Source organism: Vanacampus margaritifer, chromosome 3, assembly GCF_051991255.1.
Source record: "Vanacampus margaritifer isolate UIUO_Vmar chromosome 3, RoL_Vmar_1.0, whole genome shotgun sequence".
NCBI classification, from domain to species: domain Eukaryota; kingdom Metazoa; phylum Chordata; class Actinopteri; order Syngnathiformes; family Syngnathidae; genus Vanacampus; species Vanacampus margaritifer.
In genome coordinates this window covers 3482257-3507329 of record NC_135434.1, presented here as the reverse complement: position 1 = coordinate 3507329, position 25073 = coordinate 3482257, and the positions used below count along the sequence as shown (strand labels likewise).

The 25073-nt window shown below is 39.8% G+C and overlaps 3 protein-coding genes across 7 annotated transcripts; 1 reads left to right on the top strand and 2 right to left on the bottom strand.

The window, feature by feature from the left end:
- Positions 1 to 44: 44 nt before the first annotated feature.
- LOC144048765 (selenocysteine insertion sequence-binding protein 2-like) lies at positions 45 to 17005 on the bottom strand. 5 transcript variants are annotated; one of them, XM_077561067.1, is made up of 18 exons: positions 16748 to 17005; positions 16263 to 16405; positions 15733 to 15808; positions 15318 to 15393; positions 14381 to 14583; positions 14144 to 14299; positions 13776 to 13925; positions 13563 to 13649; positions 13404 to 13487; positions 12853 to 12982; positions 12614 to 12780; positions 12388 to 12517; positions 10939 to 11113; positions 10642 to 10862; positions 10305 to 10459; positions 9820 to 10003; positions 8686 to 8808; positions 45 to 194 (listed from the first exon to the last, which is right to left on the bottom strand). In XM_077561067.1, exons 1-17 carry the CDS (start codon positions 16769 to 16771, stop codon positions 8702 to 8704), a joined length of 2268 nt encoding a protein of 755 aa, XP_077417193.1. In that variant the 5' UTR covers positions 16772 to 17005; the 3' UTR covers positions 45 to 194; positions 8686 to 8701. The 5 variants fall into 5 exon arrangements, with proteins under 5 accessions (XP_077417193.1, XP_077417190.1, XP_077417192.1 ...); XM_077561064.1 differs by having other exon boundaries at positions 8664 to 8808; positions 16748 to 17003; XM_077561066.1 differs by lacking the exon at positions 45 to 194 and adding an exon at positions 3912 to 7236 and having other exon boundaries at positions 16748 to 17004.
- Positions 213 to 7431, top strand: LOC144048767 (prolactin receptor-like). The gene is made up of 8 exons (XM_077561069.1): positions 213 to 1915; positions 2360 to 2492; positions 3421 to 3590; positions 4272 to 4453; positions 5569 to 5710; positions 5794 to 5890; positions 6091 to 6160; positions 6232 to 7431. Exons 1-8 carry the CDS (start codon positions 1816 to 1818, stop codon positions 6802 to 6804), a joined length of 1467 nt encoding a protein of 488 aa, XP_077417195.1. The 5' UTR covers positions 213 to 1815; the 3' UTR covers positions 6805 to 7431.
- A 264-nt stretch (positions 17006 to 17269) lies between the features above and the next one.
- On the bottom strand, positions 17270 to 24954 carry LOC144048766 (major facilitator superfamily domain-containing protein 10-like). The gene is made up of 13 exons (XM_077561068.1): positions 24797 to 24954; positions 23721 to 23889; positions 23441 to 23537; positions 22473 to 22576; positions 21373 to 21531; positions 21094 to 21285; positions 19982 to 20084; positions 19216 to 19327; positions 19014 to 19122; positions 18229 to 18319; positions 17872 to 17919; positions 17701 to 17790; positions 17270 to 17623 (listed from the first exon to the last, which is right to left on the bottom strand). The coding sequence occupies exons 1-13, from the start codon at positions 24943 to 24945 to the stop codon at positions 17538 to 17540; spliced, it is 1509 nt and encodes a 502-aa protein (XP_077417194.1). The 5' UTR covers positions 24946 to 24954; the 3' UTR covers positions 17270 to 17537.
- Positions 24955 to 25073: the final 119 nt, after the last annotated feature.

The window sequence follows — 25073 nt, the reverse complement described above, 5'->3', positions numbered from 1 at the left end:
CCCCCCCCCCCCCCCCCACACACACACACACACTCCAGGTGCGTTCCAACACGTCCTCATACCTGTGAGGATACCTTTTCAGGCGAAAAGAGGCTTGTTTCTTCCCCCTCCTGTGCCGCGTTCCAGTCCGCCTACATGCAGTCCTCCGTCGGCGTTGTTGGGGTACTCGACAAGCTGTCCTTTTATTGACCGGCCTGGAGGTACGTCAACACACCACTGCATTTACTTACTATAGTCAAACTCTAAAATATGTGCTGCAAGGACAGGGAATGCAAATTTCCTTTAGTTTGTTTGTTTGTTTTTGCTCACAGCAGAAAAGGAAAATGATTGTTGTTTATATTAGTGGCATTGATATTTTAGTTAGAAATATAACATGAAACATTTCAATGGGAAAAAAACTGTTAAATAAATCACAACAAAAATACAATAGTGGGGGGAAAAAAAGGTTTTACATGAACGACATGAACATAACAAGAGAAACTTCAGGACAAAAAAGGTAAACAGAACTTAACACATCACTTTTTCAGTAATACAAATGGGGGAGTTGAGTTGCATGCCTGCTTTTGTAAGGAAAAAAAAGTTGTCACGTGAATAAGCAATAACACTCATGACATAAAATTAAACAGGAAAAATGAATTTTGCACCAAAAAGTATGTAAGGAATAAAAATTGGAAACAAAGGGAAAAAATTGAGCAAAAAACAATTCATGACAAAAACGTTGCAATTGTAGAAGTTTTAATTTTATATAAGAAGCATGACATTTTTTGCAAGAAAACAGGGTATAATTTGACCCCAAAAATGCTTAAATATGTAAAATTCATAACTTTGTTTTTGAAAATAAAACAGGAATTATTTTGACAAAAATGTTATTTATTTTATGTATTAGAACATTAACTTAATACTTGACTGCTTTTGTAATAATAAAAAAAAGCTATATATTTCACATTTGTTTTTAAATATTACTTGCAGATCTTTTGTAATCAACAAAAGAAACATGACACAAAATTATGTGTTAAAAAAATAATTTAGGATTTTAACTGTAGCAGTAACTACAGAAAAACATTGCATTTTACAAGTGCTATGTATGCAAAGTAAATATATTTAAACATATTTATATTCGTATATTACATTATTTGGTGTTTCATAAGACAAAACAAGAACAATTTCATGACCAAATAACATTGTTTTTTTTAATTATTATTTTTTTTAAAATTCCAACTATTATGGCTACAATTTTTATTCTTATTTATAACTACTGTTAGTGTTCCTCTGACATTCACTCACCACCCAAACCACTTTTTGTTGCTAAGTTACTGTACAGACGAAATGTGACGAAAACTCGTTCGCACAGCAGGAGCTCAATCAATTCAGCTTTGCGTTTTTTTCGTCCTCTGGCTCTTGTTAATTATGCCTTACAAGCGTCATCAAGTGCACGTTCACTTCACAAATCAGTGAGTGGAAGTCACCAAGCACAAATAGTACAATGGTGGTTACACTACTTTATACTTTTGTGCATCTCATCTCTACTTAAGTACAGAATGTGAGGACTTTGCCACCTCAGTAACATACATATTTTTATTTTTGTACATTTCAGTCTGTACTAAATTATTTTACTATTGCAATTAAGTATAATCGAATCTGTACGTCCTTTTATTCCCACCCCTTAAGTACAGAATGTGAGGAGTCTTCACCTGTGCGGTTAATATACAAAACAATGCCAACCTGTTTGCCCTTCACACGCCTTTTACTTGTTTGTGCTCCAAACACCTCGACAAGACAAGTCGCATGTTGACATGTTAACCACAAAAGTGTGTGATGTCACTTTTTCTTTTTCTGCCAGCAGGTGACGGGATGAAGAGTGACACGTGTGTGGCCACGATCATAACCTTGCTGCTTTCGGCTGCCCGTTGCAACAGTCCGTTTGTTTTGTGTTGATAACGAGGTTCCAAATGGGGTTTATCAAAGTTTTTTGTCACCTGACAGGGAAGGCTTTAAAAAAAAAATATATATATTATTTTTGTTTTCAGAAAAAAAATTGAATATGATTTAGGCAAGTGTGTTTATGTGCATATAAATGTGTAAAATAAAGCCCAAATATAAATAGACATTTACACACACACACACATATATACAGTGAATATCAAAAGTCTACACACCCCTGTTGAAATGATGCTTGGTGTGTACTTTACTCCCTTTTAACATGAGTTTGAATATGATTGGTCAATTCTAATTAAGCGGGTGTGCACACTTATGCAACCACATTACCTCAGTGTTTATTTTTACTTCCGCTCTTGAAAATGTTTTTCTCCCCCCCCCCACTTGAGTTGTAACAGTTCAAAGGTCACGTTAATGTTTCCAGGCAGGTCTCCGCCGGAGAGACCGGTCCTGCTCGGCTGCCGGTCGCCCGACAAGGAGACGTTCACCTGCTGGTGGGAGCCAGGCGTCGACGGAGGACTTCCCACCATGCACCGCTTATACTACCAGAGAGAACGGTCAGAAGGCAGCGTACCCTAACGATAAGTGGCAATGTGGGAAGCCTCATATTAAAGCGTGTGTTTGCTCTCCCACTAGAACAGTGTTACATGAAATGAGACCTCTAGGTTCATCTTACGAACCCTCGCCATTGGCGAAGGGCAAATAACAGAAAATAGCAAAAATTTGGTCAAAATAAACACTTCACCCCTAAAAACTTTATAATTGCCTATTTAGTAGTACAATTGATGTTATACTTTCATATATAAATGAGTCTTTTTAATGATTGTCATTAAAATGTTCTTTGTATTTCTTTCTGCTCAATTTAGTATTGTTATGTTAGGACGCTAACGCAAGGCTTTTAATATGCTAACGATAGCATTTTAATACCAGGGCTCAGATTAGATGAAATAAAATGAATTACAGAATTAGTACTGTTATTGTGGCCTTTTTAGTCTCCATGACACGTTTCTTGAACCCAAGCACGTTAGCCTTTAACTTTCAACAAAAGATGCTAGCCAAGCAGCTGATTTCTGTAATATAACCTAAAAAATGAAAATAAAATGAACCCAAGCACGTTAGCCTTTAACTTTCAACAAAAGATGCTAGCCAAGCAGCTGATTTCTGTAATATACCCTAAAAAAATGAAAATAAAATAATGAATACACCTTTTACTAAATGTATAGTCAACAAGTTGTCTGATACAGTTTGATTATCAACTCATATTCAATAATTAGTAGTTAGCGAACTAACAATTACAAATGTGCGCTAGCAACTTACACCTCATGTTAGCATTTAGCTCGTAACATGCTAACTTCCCTAGCGGATGCATTTTTGCTTGTTTTCATATAATGTGCTCTTTTGTTTTTGCGCCATAAAAAAATAATTTAAAAAAAAACTAACAATGGATACAATCTTAAAAATGACCAACACTGTTTGATTGTCTAGACTGGAGGAAACGCACGAGTGTCCAGACTACCGCACGGCCGGGAGCAATGCCTGCTTCTTTGACAGGAACAACACGTCCATTTGGGTGGACTACTACTTGACGGTGGTGGCCTCGAATGCCCTGGGGAACGCCACTTCGGACGTGTTAAAAGTGGACGTGATGGATATTGGTGAGCCAAAAAAAAAAAAAAAACGGAATTTATATCCTTATATAATACGAAACAAAAGTTACGACTGTAACTGCGGTTCTATGAGTCCCTCCCGACCGCCAGAGGGCGATGCTTCAACCACTGAATGTTTCCTGAAAACATGCTTGAAGCACCGCCATCTGGCGGTCGGGAGGGACGAAATAGAACGTAACTCCAAGTGTGGCTGTTTTTTTTTTTTTAGCCGTGTTGGAAAAGTTAGACCAAAAATACACTTCTTGCGCTTGATGTCATCATTCATTTGCGACCAAGAGAAATTGATAAGCAGAATTGTCTGGCAATCAACAAACAAATGATTCCTCGGTAATGATTTACTGGGAACCAGTTCTAAAAAACAATTGACAATTACTTCATCTTTGTGTACGTCAACTCTGCTAACGGTTAACGTGATTTCATTGGCCCATCCAGCTCACCAAGCACAGCGCGACAGGGAAGAGAAATCGAGCAGAATGAGGCAGAACTGGTCTGTGCAGGGTGTGAAAAATGGTTGCGGATCTAATTACAAAATCCCTTTGTTTTAGTTCTATAAGTAAGCATGTTAACAGAGAATTGCTGTCCCTTATAATACGTGTTTAAACCACTGGTAAAAATCCAAATCAAAATAGTAAAAATCTAAACAAATCATCTCTGGTTCCATCACTTTAGTGAAGCCTGATGTACCTGAACACGTCACGCTAAAAGCAGAGGACCGAGAGGAAAGTCTGAGTCTGCACGTGAGCTGGGATCATCCCCGGAACGTCGACACCAGGTCCGGCTGGGTTACGCTGGAATATCAACTAAGAGCAAGACAACAACAACAACAAGGACGACATGCCAACAAGTGGAAGGTGCCAGTCTTGAAGCAGAAAATACAGCCATCAGGTCAGTGTTTCCAAACCTTATTGAGCCAAGGAACATACAGTACATTAGAAATGTCCTTATTTGTAGTAAATTAATCTCTTTGTACCAAATTAAGTGAAATTGGATCATTTCCTGGATACCTGGTAATTTCTCATGGCTCATTGGTTGGGAAACACTGCATTCAATTTTGGCGGACAACATGAGGCATGAAGCCAAAATAACAATATAAAAAAAAAAAATCATGGTTCAGTTCACTCTCGGTGCAGTCTTTTTGCCAAGTCTATTTTAGTCCTACACCGTCTAGCGTACTCATCATGTCAAGTAGCCTAATGAGTCAAGCAACAATAGTCTTGTCTAGTCTTTCATAGTCAAGTCGATCCTCGTCCTACACAGTTTAGCAAAGACTAAAAATGAGATTTTTTTTCCCCACATCATTCAGGACGATTATAATTTGTATCGATTTTTAATATGACAAACCCTACAAACATTTATTTAAAGGTTTTCATTTATTCAAAAATAATTCCTGTGCAAAATGTTCAGACAGCAATAATGTATACTACTGATTGTAAATCAATTTTTACCAAAGTTAACATTCATAGTTTGTGCAGGAATGCCACAATTAAGTAGTTGGTAATTGTAAACATGTCTTGTAAACCATCCATCCAACATTCTGAAAAATTACAACTCACAATAACGTTAGGATGTAACAGAACAAAAACAACAGCTTTTAATAATCCAGAAGATAAAATGGATTTTAATTTTCAACTATTCGATTTTAAAATGACGATTAATTGAATTAATTGGATTTATTGCCCAGCCCTAGCCTACGCCAGTTATCCTCTATATTTATTGTATAGTGAGAGTCCAGTTTAGATTGTCGAGTTTGTCGTAGTTTAACACGTGGACTTGTTTAGTACTACGGAATGAAAACTATTCGAGTCCTACACAGTCTATTCCGAAGATCCAAAATATATTTGAAACCCTGACATTATCAAAATGTTTCTTTTCTTCTACTACTGTTAATTTGTACTCTGCAATGAAAGTCTTATTTCGACCACCATTTTGTCTCATCTGTTGTGTGTGTGGTTCCTTCACATTCTAGGAATACAAGGCTGGTAGGCAAACCCGATTCACGCTCTACGGCGTCCATCCCGGGGCCGTGTTGGTGGTCCAGGTGCGCTGCCGCTTGGACTACAGCTCCTGGAGCTCCTGGACTGAGGCCTGTTATGTGAAAATCCCCAACAGTGCGCGAGTCCATCTTTTGCTTTGACACGAGACTCTAGTCCGAGACTATTTGATTAATCAGCGAAGGCTGTTTCTCCTGCAGGTGTTCGGAAGGAGACACCCTTTTGGATGTCGGCTGTGGCTCTCTCTGGCTTTGTGTTTCTCGCAGCACTTTGCATCGTGGCCATGAAGAGGAAAAGGTGCGTCCGTCCTCAATATCTCGACCTCAGAATGTGACATTTAACACTCTCACCGCTGTCCCAGACTCTGCCCTAAGCATATGTAATCATCTAAATGCGCAAAGCCGCAATGGCTGCGTGACGGCAACGAGGTCATTCCCATTTTAGTGGCGCACCCGAGGCGTAACGTTAGCCCGCGTTCCGTATTTGTTTTCCCTCAGTGTGATACAATCCCTGCTTCCGCCTGTTCCCGGTCCGAAGATTCGAGGGGTTGACTTCCAGCTTGTCAAGGTTGTTTTCCCCCAAATAACCCTCCACGCACCCCACAGCATGATTGAATTAACACCAAAATGTCCGTCTAGAGCGGGCGACCCGAAGACCTCGCCAGCGCGCTGCTCGTCCAGCAGGACTTCGCTCCTGTGATGTCCTGGAACGACTACGCGGACGACGACTACCTCATCGTGACGGACCACAACCGCATCGTGACGGACCACAACCTCATCGTGGCGGACCACAACGCAGGAACTCAGCAGAGGAGTTTGCCGATTTCTGCCGACTTCAACTCCGAGGACGACGGAGCGCAGCAGAACTTCAAGAACTTGAAGAGGCCGCCTGCCGTCAAGCGGGAGGTTCGCGGCGGCCATTTGTCGACACACCGCAGCTACGTGGAGCTCGGGTTGGACTACAGCAGAGTTCAAGACGTGACATCCGACCACATCTTCCTCCTGGAGAGCGCGGGCGTTCCCGGACCTGACAAACCCCCCGAGGACGGCAACAAAGTGAGGGACGGTAAAATGCTCTTGCTTCAGGAAAAGAGCAACCAGTTGGAGCGCCTCAGGAAGCCGCCGCCCACACACCCTCGGAGGGACGCCGATCTTACAGACGGCGGGTACGTAGACGCCGTCCTGACGCCGTCTCTCGGGAAAAACTATTGAAGGATTGTTGTTGTTTTTTAGGGTAAGGTTTCAAACCGTCAGAGGTGGGTAGCAAGTCTTCTGTCGTGTTAGAAAGTGATTTTTTCCCCCCCGAACATGCAAGGGGCGCTACTGACTTACGTTTTGGAGGAGATGAGGTCCAGGACCCTCCAAATACAGTACTTAATTTTTTTTTTACCAGGATACACTTGTTTGCAAAAAAAAAAAACGGTTGTTTTCAGTTATCTTGAGTGCGAAACCTAAATTTGGTTTGAAATGGCTGCTTCTAACTAAAATGGCTGACTTGTTTTCATTTTGGGCACGGGTCCCAAAAACGTTTTGTTATGATAGTCCACAACATTTCATGTTGATGTGTGAAACTGATGTCGAGGACACTTCTGGGGCACTTTTGAGTTTTTGGGGACGTCGTATTCGGGCACGTTGGAAATTCATCTGTGAGAAGAAGAATAACAGAAAAAAAAAAACACCTTATCCCAAAATGTAATTTATTATTAGGAATCATTGAAAATAGTTTGTTAATCTTTATCTGTATTCAAGCACATATTGCATGTCATTACATACACTCGCGTATAGAACTTGACTTTTTTTTTTTTTTTTTTTAAACAACTAATAAATAAAAATCACAAAGTAAGCTTTTATTTTTGCAGTAAACTATAGGCAAAACATTTTTGTCATTGGGTTCATATTGCGGGATTACTTGTACTTTAAGCCACTGGTTTGGTCCTACGAAGTTCAAAGTAAAGTGAAGGTAGGAACGCTCGCTCTTCCACAGCCAAGAATGACTAAAACTCACACAGCAGTTTCCTCTCGTTAAAATACGTAGTAACAAATGCTACTTTGGAGAGGTCAGAGTTTCAAATGAACGGTCTCTCACTGCTGGGATAACATTTGCAGCGAGCTTGACGATGAGCAGATCATTGCAAGTGGTAGGAAGGAAGGGAAAACTCTGCTGGTTTGACGCACACAAAAAAATTGTGACCGGTTGAACGACAGCGTCAAAAAAACAAAAAAAACGTTGACTCCTCTTTAAAAAGTAAAAAATTCTTGCTTTGCTTGTAAGACATTCTTTGGGGTTCCCAGGTGTCAAAAACAAATTTGTTTTTGAACATTTAATCAAAATAGCTCAGGAATAAGAATAACCGCAATCAACCGGTCACAAGAAATGAAGAAATGATTGTTTACAAAGAACACGGCAGCTCTGCTTAACATTTTGGCTTTGATGTAGTGTTTCGTCCCACTTTGTCCAGACTGCAAATATATTTCATGCAAATTAAGCCACCCCAAGAATTTTTTTTACCATATCATAGATAACAAAAGATAGTCTTGGTCGTGTAATTTCACAACTGATGGGCACTCTGGAGACCAAAGCACGGTGGCACCTTTCCTGAACAAAAAACACATTCTTGATGCGTTTCCATTCGTGAATAAAAAAATAGCTCTGAATTGTCCAAAAACGTAGCAAAACATAAGTAAGTTAAGACATACGTATGAAACTGGCCTATGGAGTGAGTCATGTGAGTGCGTGGGCGCGAGCTGTGGCATACAGCAGCTCCTCATGAGTATTTATTATGTATTTGACGATCCCATTCAAAAAAAAAAAAAACCCGAGTAAAAGTGCATTGTCAACTGTGACTCTCACATGCGTGGGCATTGCAGTGCCTCGGTCGCTTTTTTTTTTTTTTTTTTTTTCCTCCCACTCAAGTAGTGGGAGTATCTGGAGCTCACGTGTACCTCACAAATTGACTAAAGCGACAGCTCTGAAAATTGGATGGCAATCGCCTTAAGTGAGATAAGTGGAAATTGAAATGTGTGACAAGGAAGTGGGTTGCTTCCGCTGTGCCTGGTGTAAGCAATCCTACCCGACTTTGCCGAGAAGCTCACCACAGAGTTGCCAACGTCAACTCTCGCCGTCTTCATTTTCCTCGTTACGTTCACTCGGCCATGTGTCAAAGTTCAACGACTTGTAGCTGGACTCCTCCTCGAGCAACTTCCGCCACAGCTGGCCTAAGGGAAACAATACTTACAATTCATTTTGCTGTTCAGCTCCTTGTTAGAGAGCAGAAAGTTTTGGGGAAAAAGTACTGAAGCAATCAAAAATGTACAGAAGGTTCAATTGAGTTCACCTGTAGGCGTTATAATGCATTTTTGGTACAGTCTGAATTAATTTGTTAATTTGGTAGTAGTTGCAACCACGATTAGGGCAATCTTTTGTTTTTTGGTACAAAACAAGAAAATGTTTAAAAATAAATTAATTTGAAACAGTATAATTATGCAAGTTCCTTTTGGGCCAAGCAAGATTTATTCAATTAGTCATTAAAAAAAAAAAAAGTGCAAATATATAAACTTAAACAACTCAAAATTAGTATTAATAATCTCTTATTTATGTTTACGATTATGCTGATTGTGTAAATGTGTAATAATTGAAATTGTAATTGAATTTCGATTAATTGCACAGCCTTAGTATCAGGGTTATACTCGTTTGGGATTTTTAAATTCATTATAGTGAGTTTTATTGTTTTGTTTTGTGCATTTGTTGTTGTTTTTATGACGTTAGTTTCATTTAGTTTGTTTAAAAAATTTTTTTTGTAATGTTTTATTTTACTTTACCGGTAAGTATTAGTTTTTTTTTTTTATATACATGGAGTGTTTGTTGAGTGCAAGATAAAAAAAAAAATTTTTTTTAAAAGGTGTTGTGAAATAAAGCAAACCATCCGTACAATTCTATGATGACTTTGACCTTTCTTCGTCTGTACGGACCAAACAGAAAATAAAGACATTTAAAATATAAACACCAAAGATTATGTATGAAATTAATCGACAAAGATGAAAATGAAGTTAATTTTCCTACTTTATATTTTGTAAGCATAAAATCTAATTTCAGTTAGCTTTTGTTATAATGAAAGCACTCTCGTTTTTATTCTATTTTGTTAACAAAAATGTTTTTTTTTTTTTCAATTTGAATTTGACTTATTCCATTAGTGTCGTGAACTCCAATAACCTTGGCGAGCTACGTACCGTACGCCGGCTCCTGAGACTCTGGCTCGGACGGCGCCGGCTCCATCGGCTTGGCGTCGTTGCGCTCGTGTGAGAAGTCTGCGTCGCCGCTTCCGTCCCGGGCGGCCCGCTCCACGCTCGCCAGCATCTCCTCGTACGCTCGCCTGGCCTCGGAAGACAACTCGATCATTTGGTGGTAGAAGTCCTGCGGGGTCGGAAGTGCTCGTCATTGAATATAGACATTAAAAATCGATCACGTTCCACCGGAATATATCGCCGTCCATCAATAAAGCTCTGCCTGTTGCGTGCCGCAGTTTTTCTTTGTGGAACAAATTTGACTTTTATGGACATTCCTGGTGTGTCCCAAAAATGTGTTATTTATAGCATTTTTTTATTTTAAGGGTGTGTGAGAGGTAAAACTACTTCAATATATATATATATATTTTATATTAGGGTACTGATTTTCAGATATAGTGCTCTCCCGCGACGAGCAGAGGTTGACCGACCTGTGCGCCGTCATAGTTGAAGATGCCCACCAGGCTGACGGGCACCATCTTGTTGACGCAGCGCCCGAGCGCCTTGCGGGAGAGGGCGAAGACGAACGGCACCTCCTGTTCACGGCACGTGTCGATAATTTTGTGGAGTGCCTCGTCCAGACCTCCTGAACATGATACACACCGCACAATAAAGAATAACAAATCTCAGATTGAATTGGCATGTAATTGTAGTCTGCAACTTGTGGAGTTGTTTCCAAAAATTGGGTGTCCTTATTTAGCTCCTCAGGTGGAAACGCACTTCGAGTCAAACAACCAAAAAAGCTGAGAAAAGGACGTCCTGCCGCACCTTTGGCCTGGACGCGCTCGCAGTTGGGCGAGATGATGACGCACTTGACCTTGTGGAGTTTGAGGTGCTTGAGGACCTCCCGCAGGCCCATGACGACCCTGCGCTTCATGCGGGCCTTCATGGGGTCCTTCTGGTAGAGGCGGTCCTGGAAGCGGACCAGCTCCTTCAGCAGCGACGTCACACACTCGTCCACGTCTTTGCTGAGCATCTGGCTGCAGTACCTGAACGCGGCAAACGGAGCACGTCACAAAACGACGGCGGCGACGATCTGCACTTTGCAAACTGGGTTCTCCTCACTCTCTGAACTTCCTGCTGTGGATTTTGGGTCGATCCGGCGGCTCCGTGGCGGGAAAGTCCTGCTGTGTGATCTGCTGCTCGTCATCCTGCGCCCGCTCGGACTCTGCGTCGCCGCCCGCTTCCGTTTCATTGGCCTGCTGCTCTTCACTTCCGGAAACGGCATCGACGTCCTCCTCTGAGAAGACATTTCTCAATCATGTGGAATTTGATGGCTCTTACGTTCACATCAATGACGTTATGTTGAGAAGCAGCCTCTCACAAAATCAGGTCTTAGAGCCCGTTGCGTTATTGTAATATTTCCCCCCCAAAAAATGACCTAATTCCCTGCAAGTTGTTTCCAAGCAAAGTTTCTCGTATGCCAGCCAGGTAAGAACATTCTGATTGACCATTCTCTAATAATCTGCAGTAGAATACGGACGGGTGAGTTTCACTAGAAAGACAACCAAAAACACCGGATCCAAAGAGTTGAGAAAATAAGCTTGAAGTGGAAAGACTACCTTGACGCTAATATTTTAAAAATATAAAAACGACAAGAAAAAACAGGGATGTGATTTGACCAAAGTGAAATTATCTGAAAATTTAGCCGGGGGTCTGGGGGCCGCTGGCACCCAGCTAGGTCCAGGTCATGTGTCACTCACATGACAAAGAAATAGACAAAACAACAGCATAAATTTTCAATGTATATTGAACTATCCCATATAAAGTGGCAGTTTTAGTCAACTCAAAATCAGTCACATTCAAAAACATTGGACTGCCTTTGCTTTTAAAAACTATCACTGAGAATATCATCATATCTAACTAATGTGATTACTAAGTTAACACATAAATAATGTTGAAGAGTTCAAATTTCATGAACAAATAATTGTATCGTGACCAAATGAAAAGTAACTCAAATTAGAGCATACCACAAATGTCTTTGTTATAGCAGAAGATGTTATCTGTCGGAGTCATGTGAATACACAATGAACTACAAAAAAAAAAAAAAAAAAATCGGATTTTTTTTTTTTGGGGGGGGGGGGGATAAAAAAAAAAAAGCGGAATTCTGCGAATTAGGGGGAAAATCACATCCCTGGAAAAAAAAAAAGCTTTTGATGGTGCCCCCGACTTGTCCGGTTTCCGATGTGTTGGCATTTCCTCATAATCGGCATAAGAAACTGAAATTCACTGACTACTACAATCGGTCTCTCCAACTCAAAAGCCGTGTTGATCTCAAATCCGCTGGTGTCAGATGAAGATTTTTTTTTTTCTAACTTTCCAGGGAAAACTACCGAGTGAGTTTTAAGGGGTTATACTTAGTACATCTTTAAAAGAAAATCAATTCAAAAGTAAAAAAAATAAATAAAAGAATCTATTCAAAATATATCTAATAATAAAAACGTGTTCCTTAGTATTTTCTAAAATGGAGGAAATGTGATTGAATGTCACTTATTAGGTGAGACGTTCACTGACCTGTTAGATTGGTGTGACACGGCTCGCCTTCTGCCACATCAGTGGCGAGCGTGGAATCATTTTCAGGCAGCGCTCCCATTTCCTCCTGTAGACGCCGCTGCTTCCTCTCCTCTCTTTCTTTGAGGATGACCTGCGGATGACAAATGACAATACAATTCAATACACGTGGGTTTACCTTTTGACGAGCACGCTCCAAAAAGTGAAGAGGATCAAATCTCGTTCGTACCTTCTTGAGCGCAGTGGGCTTCTTGGCTTTGGGCACCTCCCTCTGCTTGCCTTTCTTCACCAAGGGGCTTGTGGAGTCCAGCGGGTTGTGAGCGACTTTTTCCTGCTGCCAGGGCGTTTTCTTCAGGCCCGCCGTTGGTTTGTGAATGACAGGAAGGCCTCCACCCACTAGAGGGCGACATTGAAACTCAGCAGGTTGTGACGTTACCGACAGCCCACGCTTGCGAGTGCAAATGTCACCTGAAATGACGTTCTGCTTGACTTTTTGAGATTTTTGCTTGTTTTCCAGGACAGACAACATGTTCCCGATGTCCAACTGCACGGGAGCTTTGCTTTTCTTCACAGAGGTCTTCTCAGCTTTCTGGGAATTCTTCAACCACAAAATAAGCAACAGTGATTTACAAACGTGCCTTGACTTACAAGTGCACACGAAATACTACTGTACGTACAGCAGTTACACTTTAAAATAAAAAAGGAAAAAAAACGCTCACAGTGGTGCTTCGTGAGTGGCCCGTTCTTCAGAACGCAAGCAGCCATTGAGCAAATTTTTTGCAAGGCCTGACCAATAATCGGTCTGTCAATCATATCGGCCGATATTAGCCCGATATTTCAAAATATTCATAACTGTGACAGTTATGGAGTTTTGCCATTTAAACTCCGATATGTCATATTTGTAACAAAAAAATCTGATAATTCAGAATAAAAATGACGTACTAAAAATATACCTTAGTCTAAAAAATAACTTTTAAACATTTCGAGTGACATCAGCATCTTGTATTAAAAATCCTCACCTGTCCTTTCTTTGCTGCCTCCGTAGGTGGCGTTTTGGCGACATTCTTCCCCTTGCTTGGGACCATTTCATCTTGTTGGCTTTCCTTAGTAAAACAAAAACCACACATTTTATTTAGTCAGAATAATGCCGGCGGAATTCCATGTGTGGTGGCACTCACTGCATCGGCTTTTCCAGTGTTTCTACTGCTTGCCAGTCGATCGGACCAAGTCTGAGCTGGAGCCAAGTCCGGAAACTCCTCTTCATCCTGGACAACATTTTTAATTCTTTAATAGAAACCACCACAGACATTTTGGACAAACTACCTGACATGTTTGAAAACGGCCCGAATGTATAAATGTATCAAAATGAAAGATAAGCCTTATGCGTTCACCTCAAACTTTGGCGCCTCCTGCTGGACTGTTGAATGTTCGGCCTCAACTTCCGCGCCTTCATCTGCCTCTTTTCCCTTCTTCTTTTTCTTGCGTTTTTTCCTCCCCGCCGTCGTTCCCTCTTCCTCCTGCTGTGTGGCCGTTTCCTCCGTCTGTGAAGAAGCGAAAGGCAAAAGCAAAAATGTGTTACGTTACAAGCAGCAAGTGGTATCAACAACTAAGCAAAACTTACAAAACTTAGCAAAACTAAGATGGCATTAAAATTAGGCTATAAAAATGTCATTTATTGCAATGTAACATTACAAAATGTGGAATAAGTGAAGCGCGGTGAAAACATTTCAGATGCACCGTATACAATCTGTCCACTGACCAGCACAACAGTCATTTCCTTTTGGAAAGTTTTTTTGGGCGGCTGAGATGCGACGTTAGCCCACGATGTCGTGACGGGGTGGTTTGCGGGGCTAGCGGGGGTGTGGTTGTCAGTTTGTCGGGAGTCAGGTCCACTCGGGGATCCTCTCATGGCTGTCTGTGTAGTACGAAAAAATAAAATACATAAAAAGCACCCATGCCTGTGGAGAAAAATCACCTTAGCATTTATCTTAAATACCTGCTGATGCACATCTGTCCAGGGAGGGGTCGACTTGGAGGGAGGCTGACGTGTCTCTGCTGTCACTTTTGAACCCCAGCTCTCTTTGTGAGCGTGCGAGGGGCAGACGGCCAGCTGCGGGAAGTCGGACATTCTCACCTCAAATTGGACCAAGTCGGCCTGCGCGGGTTTTGGTATCCTCGCCGATCTGGAGTCCCTAAAACCTGTTTAAAGAGCAGGGATCCAATCATCTATTGGTAACATAAAACACTCAACAAATGAATGAAACCCCAATCTGTTATACTGGCTCCTTTGATGCACAAAATGTTATCAGACAAAAATAAATGAAATAAATAAATAAAATTTGGCAATGTAGAAAATTCTAATAATAACGTACATTAGCCCAGAAAAGTGGGTCAATAAATAAGTAACCATAAAAAGAAAATGAGTCCCAAAATTGTCAAAACTGTATTAGAACAAAAATATATTTAAATCTATTTCCTAGACTTTAAACTTTAAAATAGGTCACTTTGAACAACTTCATGTCTATAAAAAAATAACAATTAAAAAAAAAACTAATAAAAAATATACAAGAAAATCTGGCAATAATGAATCATATTTGCATAGAAATAACAAGTAACATTTTAAAAGCAATCAATTTTACCCATTGCATGTTTTAGCATAAAAAAATAGATAAAGTTGAACAAAAAAAAATTGAGTATTGGAAAACCTTGTCACGATAGTAACATAAATTAAAAAAAAAAAATCGTAAAATGTACAGTTTTTTCTAGAGTTTTTAAAGGATATAAAATACAACAGTTGATCAAAAACAGTAAAAAAATAAATTTTGTAAAATCTAATAACAGTATCATGTTTTTTCTATCGTTTTAAATTTGGTCAATTGAACCTGAATCCTATTAGGAGGGATAATAATAATGAATAATCTCTTTTGGTTTACCTCTTCTCTGTGCGTCGGCTGAGCTTTTACCCATGATGCCACTTTGCACACGGGGGTCATTGTTCTTTGTTGTCGCCTGTGGAGGTTTAAATGACTTGGAGTTAACAGTTTATTTACAGGATACAATTTCATGTAATACAAACATTACAATGCTTTTGCTCACAATTTAAATTTGCATGCTTTCGTCAAAACACCTCCAAGCTGAAAAATTAAAGCATAAAGCTCCTTTAAGTCTTGTTAAAATTAGCCGTACCAAACCGAACGCAGAGTAAACGCATTGTGGGGAACACAATTATGTCATTTAACCAACGTGTGATGTCACAAACCAGCAAAATAAACACTTTTGGGGAAATCGAAAGAACCAAACATATTTACTAGGTTGTGTAATTTCACACTTGAAGGGTGGACAACTAACCTTTGCTCGCCAGGGCAAGTCGCCTCCATTAATGTTTGACGGCGGGCTCCGCTTCGTGCCCGCACCTGACTGGTTGCTTTTGATCAAAAGGGGGACACACAGATAGGAAGTCACGTGGTTGTTGTAAATAGACCATACGCACAGATGCACATTGCTTAAAAAAAAAAAATACAATTTCTGGAAGGAATGACTATTGCATAAGTCAGTGGACATATTCCAATCCAGAATGTATTCATCCATCCATACGTTTTTTAAACCGCTTATTCCTCACAAATGCAATTAAATATTTTTTGGAGTAAAAGTGATATTGTTTGGCAATGATTTAAATTTTAGTGAATACTCACTCAAGTAATTATTATTTATTTTTTTTGCTACTGTGCCTACCTCCTTTCCTTTCTGCACTTTTAGTACAGTACTTGTATGTAAGCGTTTTTGTGTATATAATATATACACATCCGCACCTAGTGAGTGTGAGTACTTTCGTCATCACTGGCTGTACCACATCCGTCACATGTATTTGGTGCGCTTACCCTTTTGGCCTGTGCTGGTACAGGTGGGGGTTCGGTAGGCTCACATGACGGTTCGAGCTGATGTGTTGTTGCCCACCTGACTCAGTTCTCCTCGCCGGTTGACAAGCGGGCTCAGCACTGTCAGCAGGTGTCACTTTGCCCTCCTAGAGAAGTGTAAATAAAATAGTACGCATCATTCAAATAAAATGTCAAAGGCGACATAGTTGCAATTTGACAGCCATTTTAATAGCTTTTTTTTTTTGTCAACATGACCACGATTCAAAACTTTATTGAACTGACAGAAACTCAACTCAACATGATTATGACCATTTTAATTTGCTCTTAAATCAAAAGAAGTTACTTTTATAGGAACCAAACTTAGCTTTGTTTCGGTGAAACGCTTACCCACTGGCTTTTGCCCCCAAAAGTTAGCAACGCCACAGCTAGCTACAAGCCAGCCCGCTAGCTCAACGTAATCGCCGTATTTTCCCGACTCGTTTCTTTACCTTCTCCATCTTCGAGTTGTCCATTTCTACGCCGTCACGTCCGTGTGTAACCACTCGGAGTCCGTCGCGGTGCTGTCATTGTCCTTGTAATAGAAATTAGGAGGAAGTTGGTTGAACAATCTGCTGGTTAGCATACAAGCGAAGCTGCCAAGCGTTTGACACCAACAGCGTGTTTACTGTATTAGGCCGTCAGATGGCGACACATAGAGGCAGTGCCATGTACTGCACTCATACAGTATAAATCCTTACAATTTCTCATTGCTTGTATTTAATATATAATTATTGGATTGGATTGATAAAAAAAATATTTAATCATTTTACATTTATTACACATCAGGTCTTGTTAATATTGATTGCTATCAGGTAATTTAAGCCTGATATAAAGTTATGATAAGCAGGGAGTCGTAAAATCCAAATAAAGATACAGTTTAGCTTGATTTTGAACCTTCACCTCAAACCTTCAATTATATTTAAGCAGGCAAGTGTTCTTTCATCAAACATAGTAGTCTTGAAGCAGACAAGTGTTATTTGATTTATTTTAATGATAAGAAAAATAGACTTCTTTAAAGGCACATAAACATCGTGTACTTGTTCTTTAAAGTGACAAAATAGTACAGTATAAAAGTATAAAAGCTTTCAACACACACACACACACGCGCACACACACACACTCTTCCTCTCCTCTTGTTGGCCTCGTTGTCCTTGAGTCTTGTGAGATTCCATCACAAATAGCCACATGTAAACACAAGGACATCCCACATTGTCAAAAATGAGTCGACATGAGTCGTTGTCAGGCGCTGCTCAGCAGAATCAGAGGTATCACGAAGGAGGTTGATGTGACCAGGAAGCAGATCTGCGAACCAGCCAACCAGTAAACTACATAAAACAACAAGAAAACAGGATTAGCCAACACATATATTACATACACGAGTCATACATCGGCTTGCAGTTACCGGAGGATGACACCACGGGCCCCAGAGCTCTGGCCAGAGCACCCAGACTGCGAAGGATGCCCATCACCGTCCCTTTCTGGCTGGCTGAGCCTGCGGAAACCATCATTTGAAGCCATCGGAGAGGCTCTTCTGCCCACACACACAAAAAAACACACACAAAAAAAGACTCACCGTGTTCAGAAACAAGTGTTGAGAGGCACGGGACCACGACTGCTGCCGCTGTAACCAAAGGAAACAGAAGGAAACAAAAGTTGTGTTCATCTGTACAAAAAAAAAATCTGAAACTTCAGATACTGTTGACTGTTTTTGTTTTTTCTTTTAGTTTTTAATCCATCATTCCTTTCTCTTCTTCCATGTTTCCTCTTATTTCTTCTTCGTTGGTTTTGCTAGATCAAGTTTGCTCACGTGGGATTTCTGTTTGGTGTAATGCCGTGTGATTTTGTTTGAACAATCGACTATGGTAAAAATGGATTCCAAAACAAATCGCAAAACTATTAAAGTGGTGCTACAATTGTGAATTGTTCTCACCGAAGGAATAGAGCGCCAAGCCCACGTAAAGCATGGCGACGTTCCACGCGAGTCCAATGAGAATAAACGCCGGGATCAGTGCGGCGATGGCCTGAAAAGCAAAAACATGACCAAAAAAAAAAAAAAAGTGTCTACATTAAAAATGCACAAATTCTGCACAGCAAGGAAGCTGAGAGGTGAGCAAAGAATGACCTCGGGTTCACGTATGGCCGGTTACATTCTGTTAACCCGTCCCACCCCAGCATTTATATTATCAAGAATCCTGCAATATTTGTTGCATTTATTTTGCAGTATCCAAGTAAGTGGATAATATTAAATTATTTTTAAATATTAACTTAATGTAAAAAAAACTAATTGAACACTTTTATGTTGTCATGTTTAACTGAATTATTTTAATTAACAACAATAATATAACAATTTCAATGACATTTATTTTAATAATAAGTGATAAATGGGATAAATAAAAATGGCAAAAATAAACAAATGTAACAAACAGATGTGTTTATACAGACATACTATAGTATATAATAATTTATTACATTTGTTTACTTTACCATTTTATTTTTTATTTTTTATATATATTTTATTTTTTATATACGACAGTCCCTTTTCAAATTAAAAAGAACACAAACGCTTTCCCACCTCTGCATGTTGATCCCAAACCTATTCTGACACAGTAGAAAAGTAATAATTACAGTAATTCATTATTTTTATGAAAAATATTTGCATGCCATAATTATGAAAAAAAAAAAAACGATAAATAATGTAATCAAAACGGCTTCTACCATGCGGACAGCTTTGACGTGGTGTCCAGGTTTGATTCTGCGTGCATATCCGCCCTGGATGGACGCCATGGCTACGCCGATGAAGAAGAACATCTTTCCTTGCTGCATGCTGTGTTTCACATATAAAAAAAGACAAGTGTTAAAAAGAAAAAAAGAAAAAAGGTGCATTCTTGCACAAACGGTTGCGCAACGGCGTGCACACCTCGTGAAGTGAAAGCGTTGGTGCGTGAGGAAACTGAGCGTGAACTCCAGGCCGGAGAACAGGAAGATGTAGCAGAAATAAACACGACCCAAAGCTTTCAGCTTCTGCATTCCTGTTCAGACAATTTGAAATAAGACGTATTATGCATGTTTTTTCCTCCCCATTTTAACTCATTCGCTGCCATTGACGGCTATAGACGTCAAAAATGTATTTGAACTATTTATATTAGTTTTTTTTTTTTAAAAATCCGCTTTTGTTAACAAGAGTATGAAAACCCAGATTTTTTTTTTTATTTATTAAAAATTTTAATCGCCTGACGCCCCGAATTTTTAATAATCTTTAAGTCGCGTCAGGCGATTACATTTTTTTATTGTAATTAATCGCATGACTTAAATAGTTAACTCCTGATTAATCACACATTTTATATCTGTATTTCAAAAAAAAAAAATCTAGGTTTTCATACTCTTATTAACAAAAGTGGATTTTTTAAAAAAACTAATAGAAATAGTTCAAATGAATTTTTGACGTCTATAGCCGTCAATGGCAGTGAATGAGTTAAACAGTCCCCAGGTGTATTCATGAACAATTTACACACAATTTGTCAAGCCCGGTGGAACTGAACTTGCACTTGGTTGCGCAATTCCACACTTGATTGGTGTGCACGCAGCTATTTGTACACAAACTGTCAGTTTTCCATCAACTGTTCCCTTTTAATTAAGAAGAAGGTACGACACGCCTCAATTTCATACTATCGTACTGTACTCACTTAGCTCTGACGGTGGATCTTTGGTTCTAGTGACAGCAGAAAAGCTGAACAAGGCCAACGGGCCGAGCAGGTCTTGGAAGTCCCCAAACACAGAATGGGAGCCCTGAAGCGGAAGGAATCATAACAAAAACGTGATAAAACCTTAGTTTGCAAAGTTAATGCAGGCGGTGCTCGTTTTAATTCCATCATATAAATACACAACGGTGTTAGCATAGGTCAGTGAAGATTTGAGTACAAATTTGGGCTACGTAGCCACCGCAGGAATGGTACTCCATTGCATTGTAAGATTTACTGGTGGTGTTCCACAAGGCTCTATGCTCAGTCCACAGATAATTATATTACAGTTTTCATAAATGCCACAATTTCTGGTATAAATTCAGGTGGCGTCACCAAAACTACGTTGAATCGCGGACCCTCTGTAAAATAAGGGGAAAAAAGTAATGAGACAGGTTACAATACACAAACAGGAAGTCTAAAGTGAAGCCAACCTGCCATTCACTATTTATACAGATGTCCTCCCTGGCTCTGAAGCTGCCATTTTATTCAGAACAAGGGACCGCTAGATGCCTTCCAGCTTGAGAAAAGATGCTATTAACTAATTTTCTCCCAAAAACAATCAAAAATGTTCTATTTGAAATATTGCCATGGTCCCAAAAATGTATTTGTACGTTAAAAAAAAAAAAAAACGTTTTTATGCTAGAGCCTACAGCTTTGATGCAGCCTCTGACCTGAAGAGGTCGCTTAAAGCAATGGTAGTAATAACAAACAAAAAAACGACCAGCAGGTGGCAGCAGAGTATAAGAGACCAACCAGGGTTATGTTGCAAAAAAGCTCATTTACCCACAGTTCTAAACAGATTTGTGAATAATGATGAAACTTAGCTATATTCTAATGCTAATTGCTGCAAAATGGAAACAGATAGAAATACGTATACTTTTTTTCCTGATGAAAGAAGAGACTCAAATCTTTAATTTGGTCATTTCCAATAGAACTCAATATTCTGTGTTGCCGGGAGCAAAGGGGGTTGCTTCAGTGAAAATGGCTGGGAGCGAATGAGTTAATTGATTTGGGGGAGTTGTATGTGAATACTTCGTCACGTTTCCTCTACTGACCTTGGCATGCGCCGAAAGCGTTTCAGGCAGCATGAGCCAAATGAAAACCAGGTCTGCGACACTGAAGGTCAACGCCAGCAAGGCCGGCGTCTGGAAGAAGACGTGTCCTGCGCTTTTGGAGGTGACGGCCAAGTACGCCCCCATCAGAGGCCCCACGGTGAAGCCCACTGAGAAAGCCACGCCAATAATGGCCTGGACGAAAAGACACAACGTAAACGTGAAATAGACTTAATGTCATAAATGCAGTGTATATACGTGCGTGTGTGCGAGTGCGCTTGCCATCCCGCGGTTCCGAGCTTTGGGGTCGGGCAAGTCGGCCACGACGGCGGTACAGAGGCTGACGTTGCCCTTACACACTCCCGCGATCACCCGGAATAATAGGAACATGGTGAAGCTGCGGGACAGAGCCCACAGCACATAGGAAGACATGATGCCCACCTGCAAGGACCAGCACAATTCAGTCCTTAACTCATTTGCTCACAAAAACGTATAAATACGTTCTATGGTATTCATATGTTTTTTTTTTTTTAAATGTTTTTTTTTTATTCTAGACGGCTTTGATGCAGCCTCTCAACTGCAGAGAACGGTTGAAGAAATGGTAGTTATTACCAAAACGGCCAGCAGGTGGCAGCAGAGCAAAACAGATCAACCAAGGCCATTTACTCACAGTTCTAAACGGATTTGTGGATAATGATGAAACTTAGCTATATTATAATGCTAATTGCTGCAAAACAAAAACAGATAGAAATATATTTTTTCCTGATGAAAGAAGAGACTCTAATCTTTCTTTTGGTATTTTGCGGGCCTTGCAAAATGAGTCAAAATCCAGTAAAACAGCCGGGAGCGAAGGGGGTTGCTTCAGTGAAAATGGCTGTGAGTGAATGAGTTAATCACAAACTTTGTTTGTTTGCCTAGCGACAACTTTTACACTTTGAAAAACGTTTCTTAGTCTCATTAAATAGCAATCATCCACTCAAATAAGCGCCCGCCTTCAATTAATGTTGTCTTGTATGTTAAAAGGTGAGCAATTTGTGTACAAAAAAACACAACAGCGCTACTTGTAGTAAATGACATCATGCCGCAATTAATCATACAACTGTTACGGAACGAATAAATGCCTCAAACCGCACGAATGCACTTGCTCCAAAAGAAGTCAAACCTCATGCAATCATTAGGTCCATTGTCGACTTGAACAAATAAAGATCTCACCTCAATTAAGATCGTGTCCTTTGATAAAAACGGATGTGATTTTTGTCCGAAACAACGCAACAAAAAACGTCCTCTAATAGACGTGCCACATCGAATCGCCAGGTTCTTCATCCACTGGAATCAATAAATACCTCACCTCGGTTAATGCAGCAAAGTATGCAAGTACTCACTGTAGTAAGGAGGAGCAAAGGTCGCCTGCCGTAACGATCCGACAGAGCTCCAGTTATGGGAGATGACAAGAATTGCAAGAGGGAGAAAATGGAGCCGATCAGACCTGAAAAGCACAACAAAACAAGTATTCGCAAGTTGATCATGTTTTTACACAAACAGGAACGCTTTGCTGTCACTTCTCCGCCAGGCTCGTTTTCAAATTCCTTCAATTGTTTAACAAATGTATTCAACCACTGAGACTATTTGACTGTTTTTTTGTGCGAAATAATTTGAAATAATGAAATGAAATAATAAAAAAAGAAATACTAAATTAAATAATTTGAGAAATACTAAATTAAATAATTTGAGAAATACTAAATTAAATAATTTGAGAAATACTAAATTAAATAATTTGAGAAATTGATGGCTATAAATAAAGATGATAATGTCGCATAAAAAATATATTTTAGTTTTTTTCGATTCAATCCGAAAACATTTTTTCTTTTGTTTTATTAAATACATCTAAAATTGGAAAACTATGAATAAAGGAGTGGAGGAGGAAGGTAATTTAATTTAATTATTTTTTGTTTTAAAATTTTCTAATTGTACTAAAAATATGCTTTGTTTGCAACATTTCACATCACATTTACTACTCAAAAAGTAAATTAGTGAAGAAAAAAATGACATTTATAGTAACATCCTCCTGTCTCATTTTTTAAAGTAAATTTAATTAAATACACTTTTTGCTGTTCCTTGGAGAACTTTCTACAACTGCATTTTTTCTTGTACTTGATATTTGTTGTTGATTTTAGGTCAAATACTATTTTTTTTTTAAAAATAGTTTTACCTCTTAAATGTATTCAGAACGCAGTATATGGCAGCCTTTATGTAAATGCCTTTCAGAGGCGAGGCCTACTGGGGTGGCAAATTCTAGCTGTCCCTGTATGAGTGTTTTACTGTAATGGCGTGGGAGGACACCTGCAAATACCTCCGAACAGGACGCTGTTGTACTTCTTTTCCATAGGAATCCCGAGCACCTCTCTGAAGACATCCACGGCGCTCTGCAGTGACTGATAGGCAGCATCCTGTCACACAAGAATGAGGACACAAACACACACACACAGCGTGTAAAAGCAAATCTAATGTGAAAACGATTGTGCCACAAAGCACTCTTTCATGTACGACTAATTAGCGTTGAGTTCATGCTTGTCATGGGTTGTTACACTTAACCCCCTTCGATATCCGGTCATTTTTAATGGCCCACCCACCCCGCTATGTGCATAGTGGTCCAGGATGGAGGGCAGAAGAGGTAGGATGAGAGTGAACCCGAGCAGGTCCAGCAGCAAGAGGACGAAAACCACGCAGATCACCCTTGACGAGGACGGGGTTGCATGCTTGGACGCCTTGCTTGCGTTTGACATTCTTAACGCCGAACGTCTAGGGAACACATCACAAAGGTTTTTTGTTTTTAGTCAATAAAAAATAACACTTTTTAGTATAAAAACACAATATGACATATACAAACTAAATACATATACTGTTTTTATAGAGTGCAACTACTGTACACACTGTGATACCCGTGTGCTGGATGTGTGGCATTAAGGGGCGTGGCCTAGTGACTTGTCAGATGCTGAAGTAGGGTTGGCCGGTTAGCGTTAATTTAGTTGTGGCTTTCAGCAGCTCCTTGCAAGTGTTGTCATTTCGGATTTTTGACAGTTTGTCTTGTTCAATAAATAACTGAAGAAGTTCATCACTGCTATGAGTAAAAACTTCATAGATGCGCCTAAATGTTCATTTGTAAAACGAAGCTAAAACATGGTTCTAAAAGCTCTGGTGTAAACTGTAACACGTTTTACATTACAGGTTAGTTTACATTTAAATTGTGCGTTTACAAAACAGACAACGTGTTATAAACAGCACTCTTTGAGTCACACTCGGTCATCCAGAATTCATTCTTATGAAGAAACACCTCTTTTCAGAAGTTCCCTCCATTATTAAGCTGTTAATTATTACCGTAGAAATGTTAATACACCTGCAAGAACAACTTGAAATGTCGAGAAATATTTGAAGTGTAGAAGCATCCACACTTATTTCCTTTTCAGGTGGTAGCTGTACCAGGAAATAAAAGGCCCCATGCTCGTAATACATCCATGTGGGTTAATGAATTGAGACGAATGTTTGTTGATATATAGTTTTCGACATTCCCTTATTAATTTGACCCTCTTAAATGTTCTATGGATGCCTTCCTACTGTCTGACCGACGTTATTCAGCATCTTCCCCCCCGGCCTCACATACAGCACACGGACAACACAAAATATGATAACTAGCGTCTCGAATACTTACACTATTGGCGTAAAATGACGATTTAACTCTTCCGTTGACCGACCCGAATAGAACTCTTTGCAAGTCCTTCTCTCATCGGTCCAATTATTATGAGGAAAGTTCGCACCAGGAAGCGGTGTCGGTTTACATTCCGACCAGTGTGTCGTCATCGCGCACACTCGAAATGCGGCGTTCATGACAAAATGGAATTTGCAACAGCTAGCGGGAAAAAACTCCATTCTTCTTATGCTCAGCGCCGTGCACTTACATATTTGGGATGCTAGCGAAAACTCTGATT

Excerpts from the sequence above, each read along its gene's own strand:
- LOC144048766 (XM_077561068.1), bottom strand. The coding sequence starts at position 24,945 with ATGACGACACACTGGTCGGAATGTAAACCGACACCGCTTCCTGGTGCG. Across the intron at positions 21,286-21,372 it reads AAGCTCGGAACCGCGGGATG|GCCATTATTGGCGTGGCTTT; the intron begins GCAAGCGCACTC and ends CTTTTCGTCCAG. Across the intron at positions 19,328-19,981 it reads AGATCCACCGTCAGAGCTAA|GAATGCAGAAGCTGAAAGCT; the intron begins GTGAGTACAGTA and ends TTGTCTGAACAG.
- LOC144048765 (XM_077561067.1), bottom strand. The coding sequence starts at position 16,771 with ATGGACAACTCGAAGATGGAGAAG. Across the intron at positions 15,809-16,262 it reads TACCAGCACAGGCCAAAAGG|CAACCAGTCAGGTGCGGGCA; the intron begins GTAAGCGCACCA and ends TTTGATCAAAAG. Across the intron at positions 11,114-12,387 it reads GTGTCACACCAATCTAACAG|AGGAGGACGTCGATGCCGTT; the intron begins GTCAGTGAACGT and ends ATGTCTTCTCAG.
- LOC144048767 (XM_077561069.1), top strand. The coding sequence starts at position 1,816 with ATGTCACTTTTTCTTTTTCTGCCAGCAGGTGACGGGATGAAGAGTGAC. Across the intron at positions 4,454-5,568 it reads GACATGCCAACAAGTGGAAG|GAATACAAGGCTGGTAGGCA; the intron begins GTGCCAGTCTTG and ends TTCACATTCTAG. Across the intron at positions 5,711-5,793 it reads TTATGTGAAAATCCCCAACA|GTGTTCGGAAGGAGACACCC; the intron begins GTGCGCGAGTCC and ends TTTCTCCTGCAG.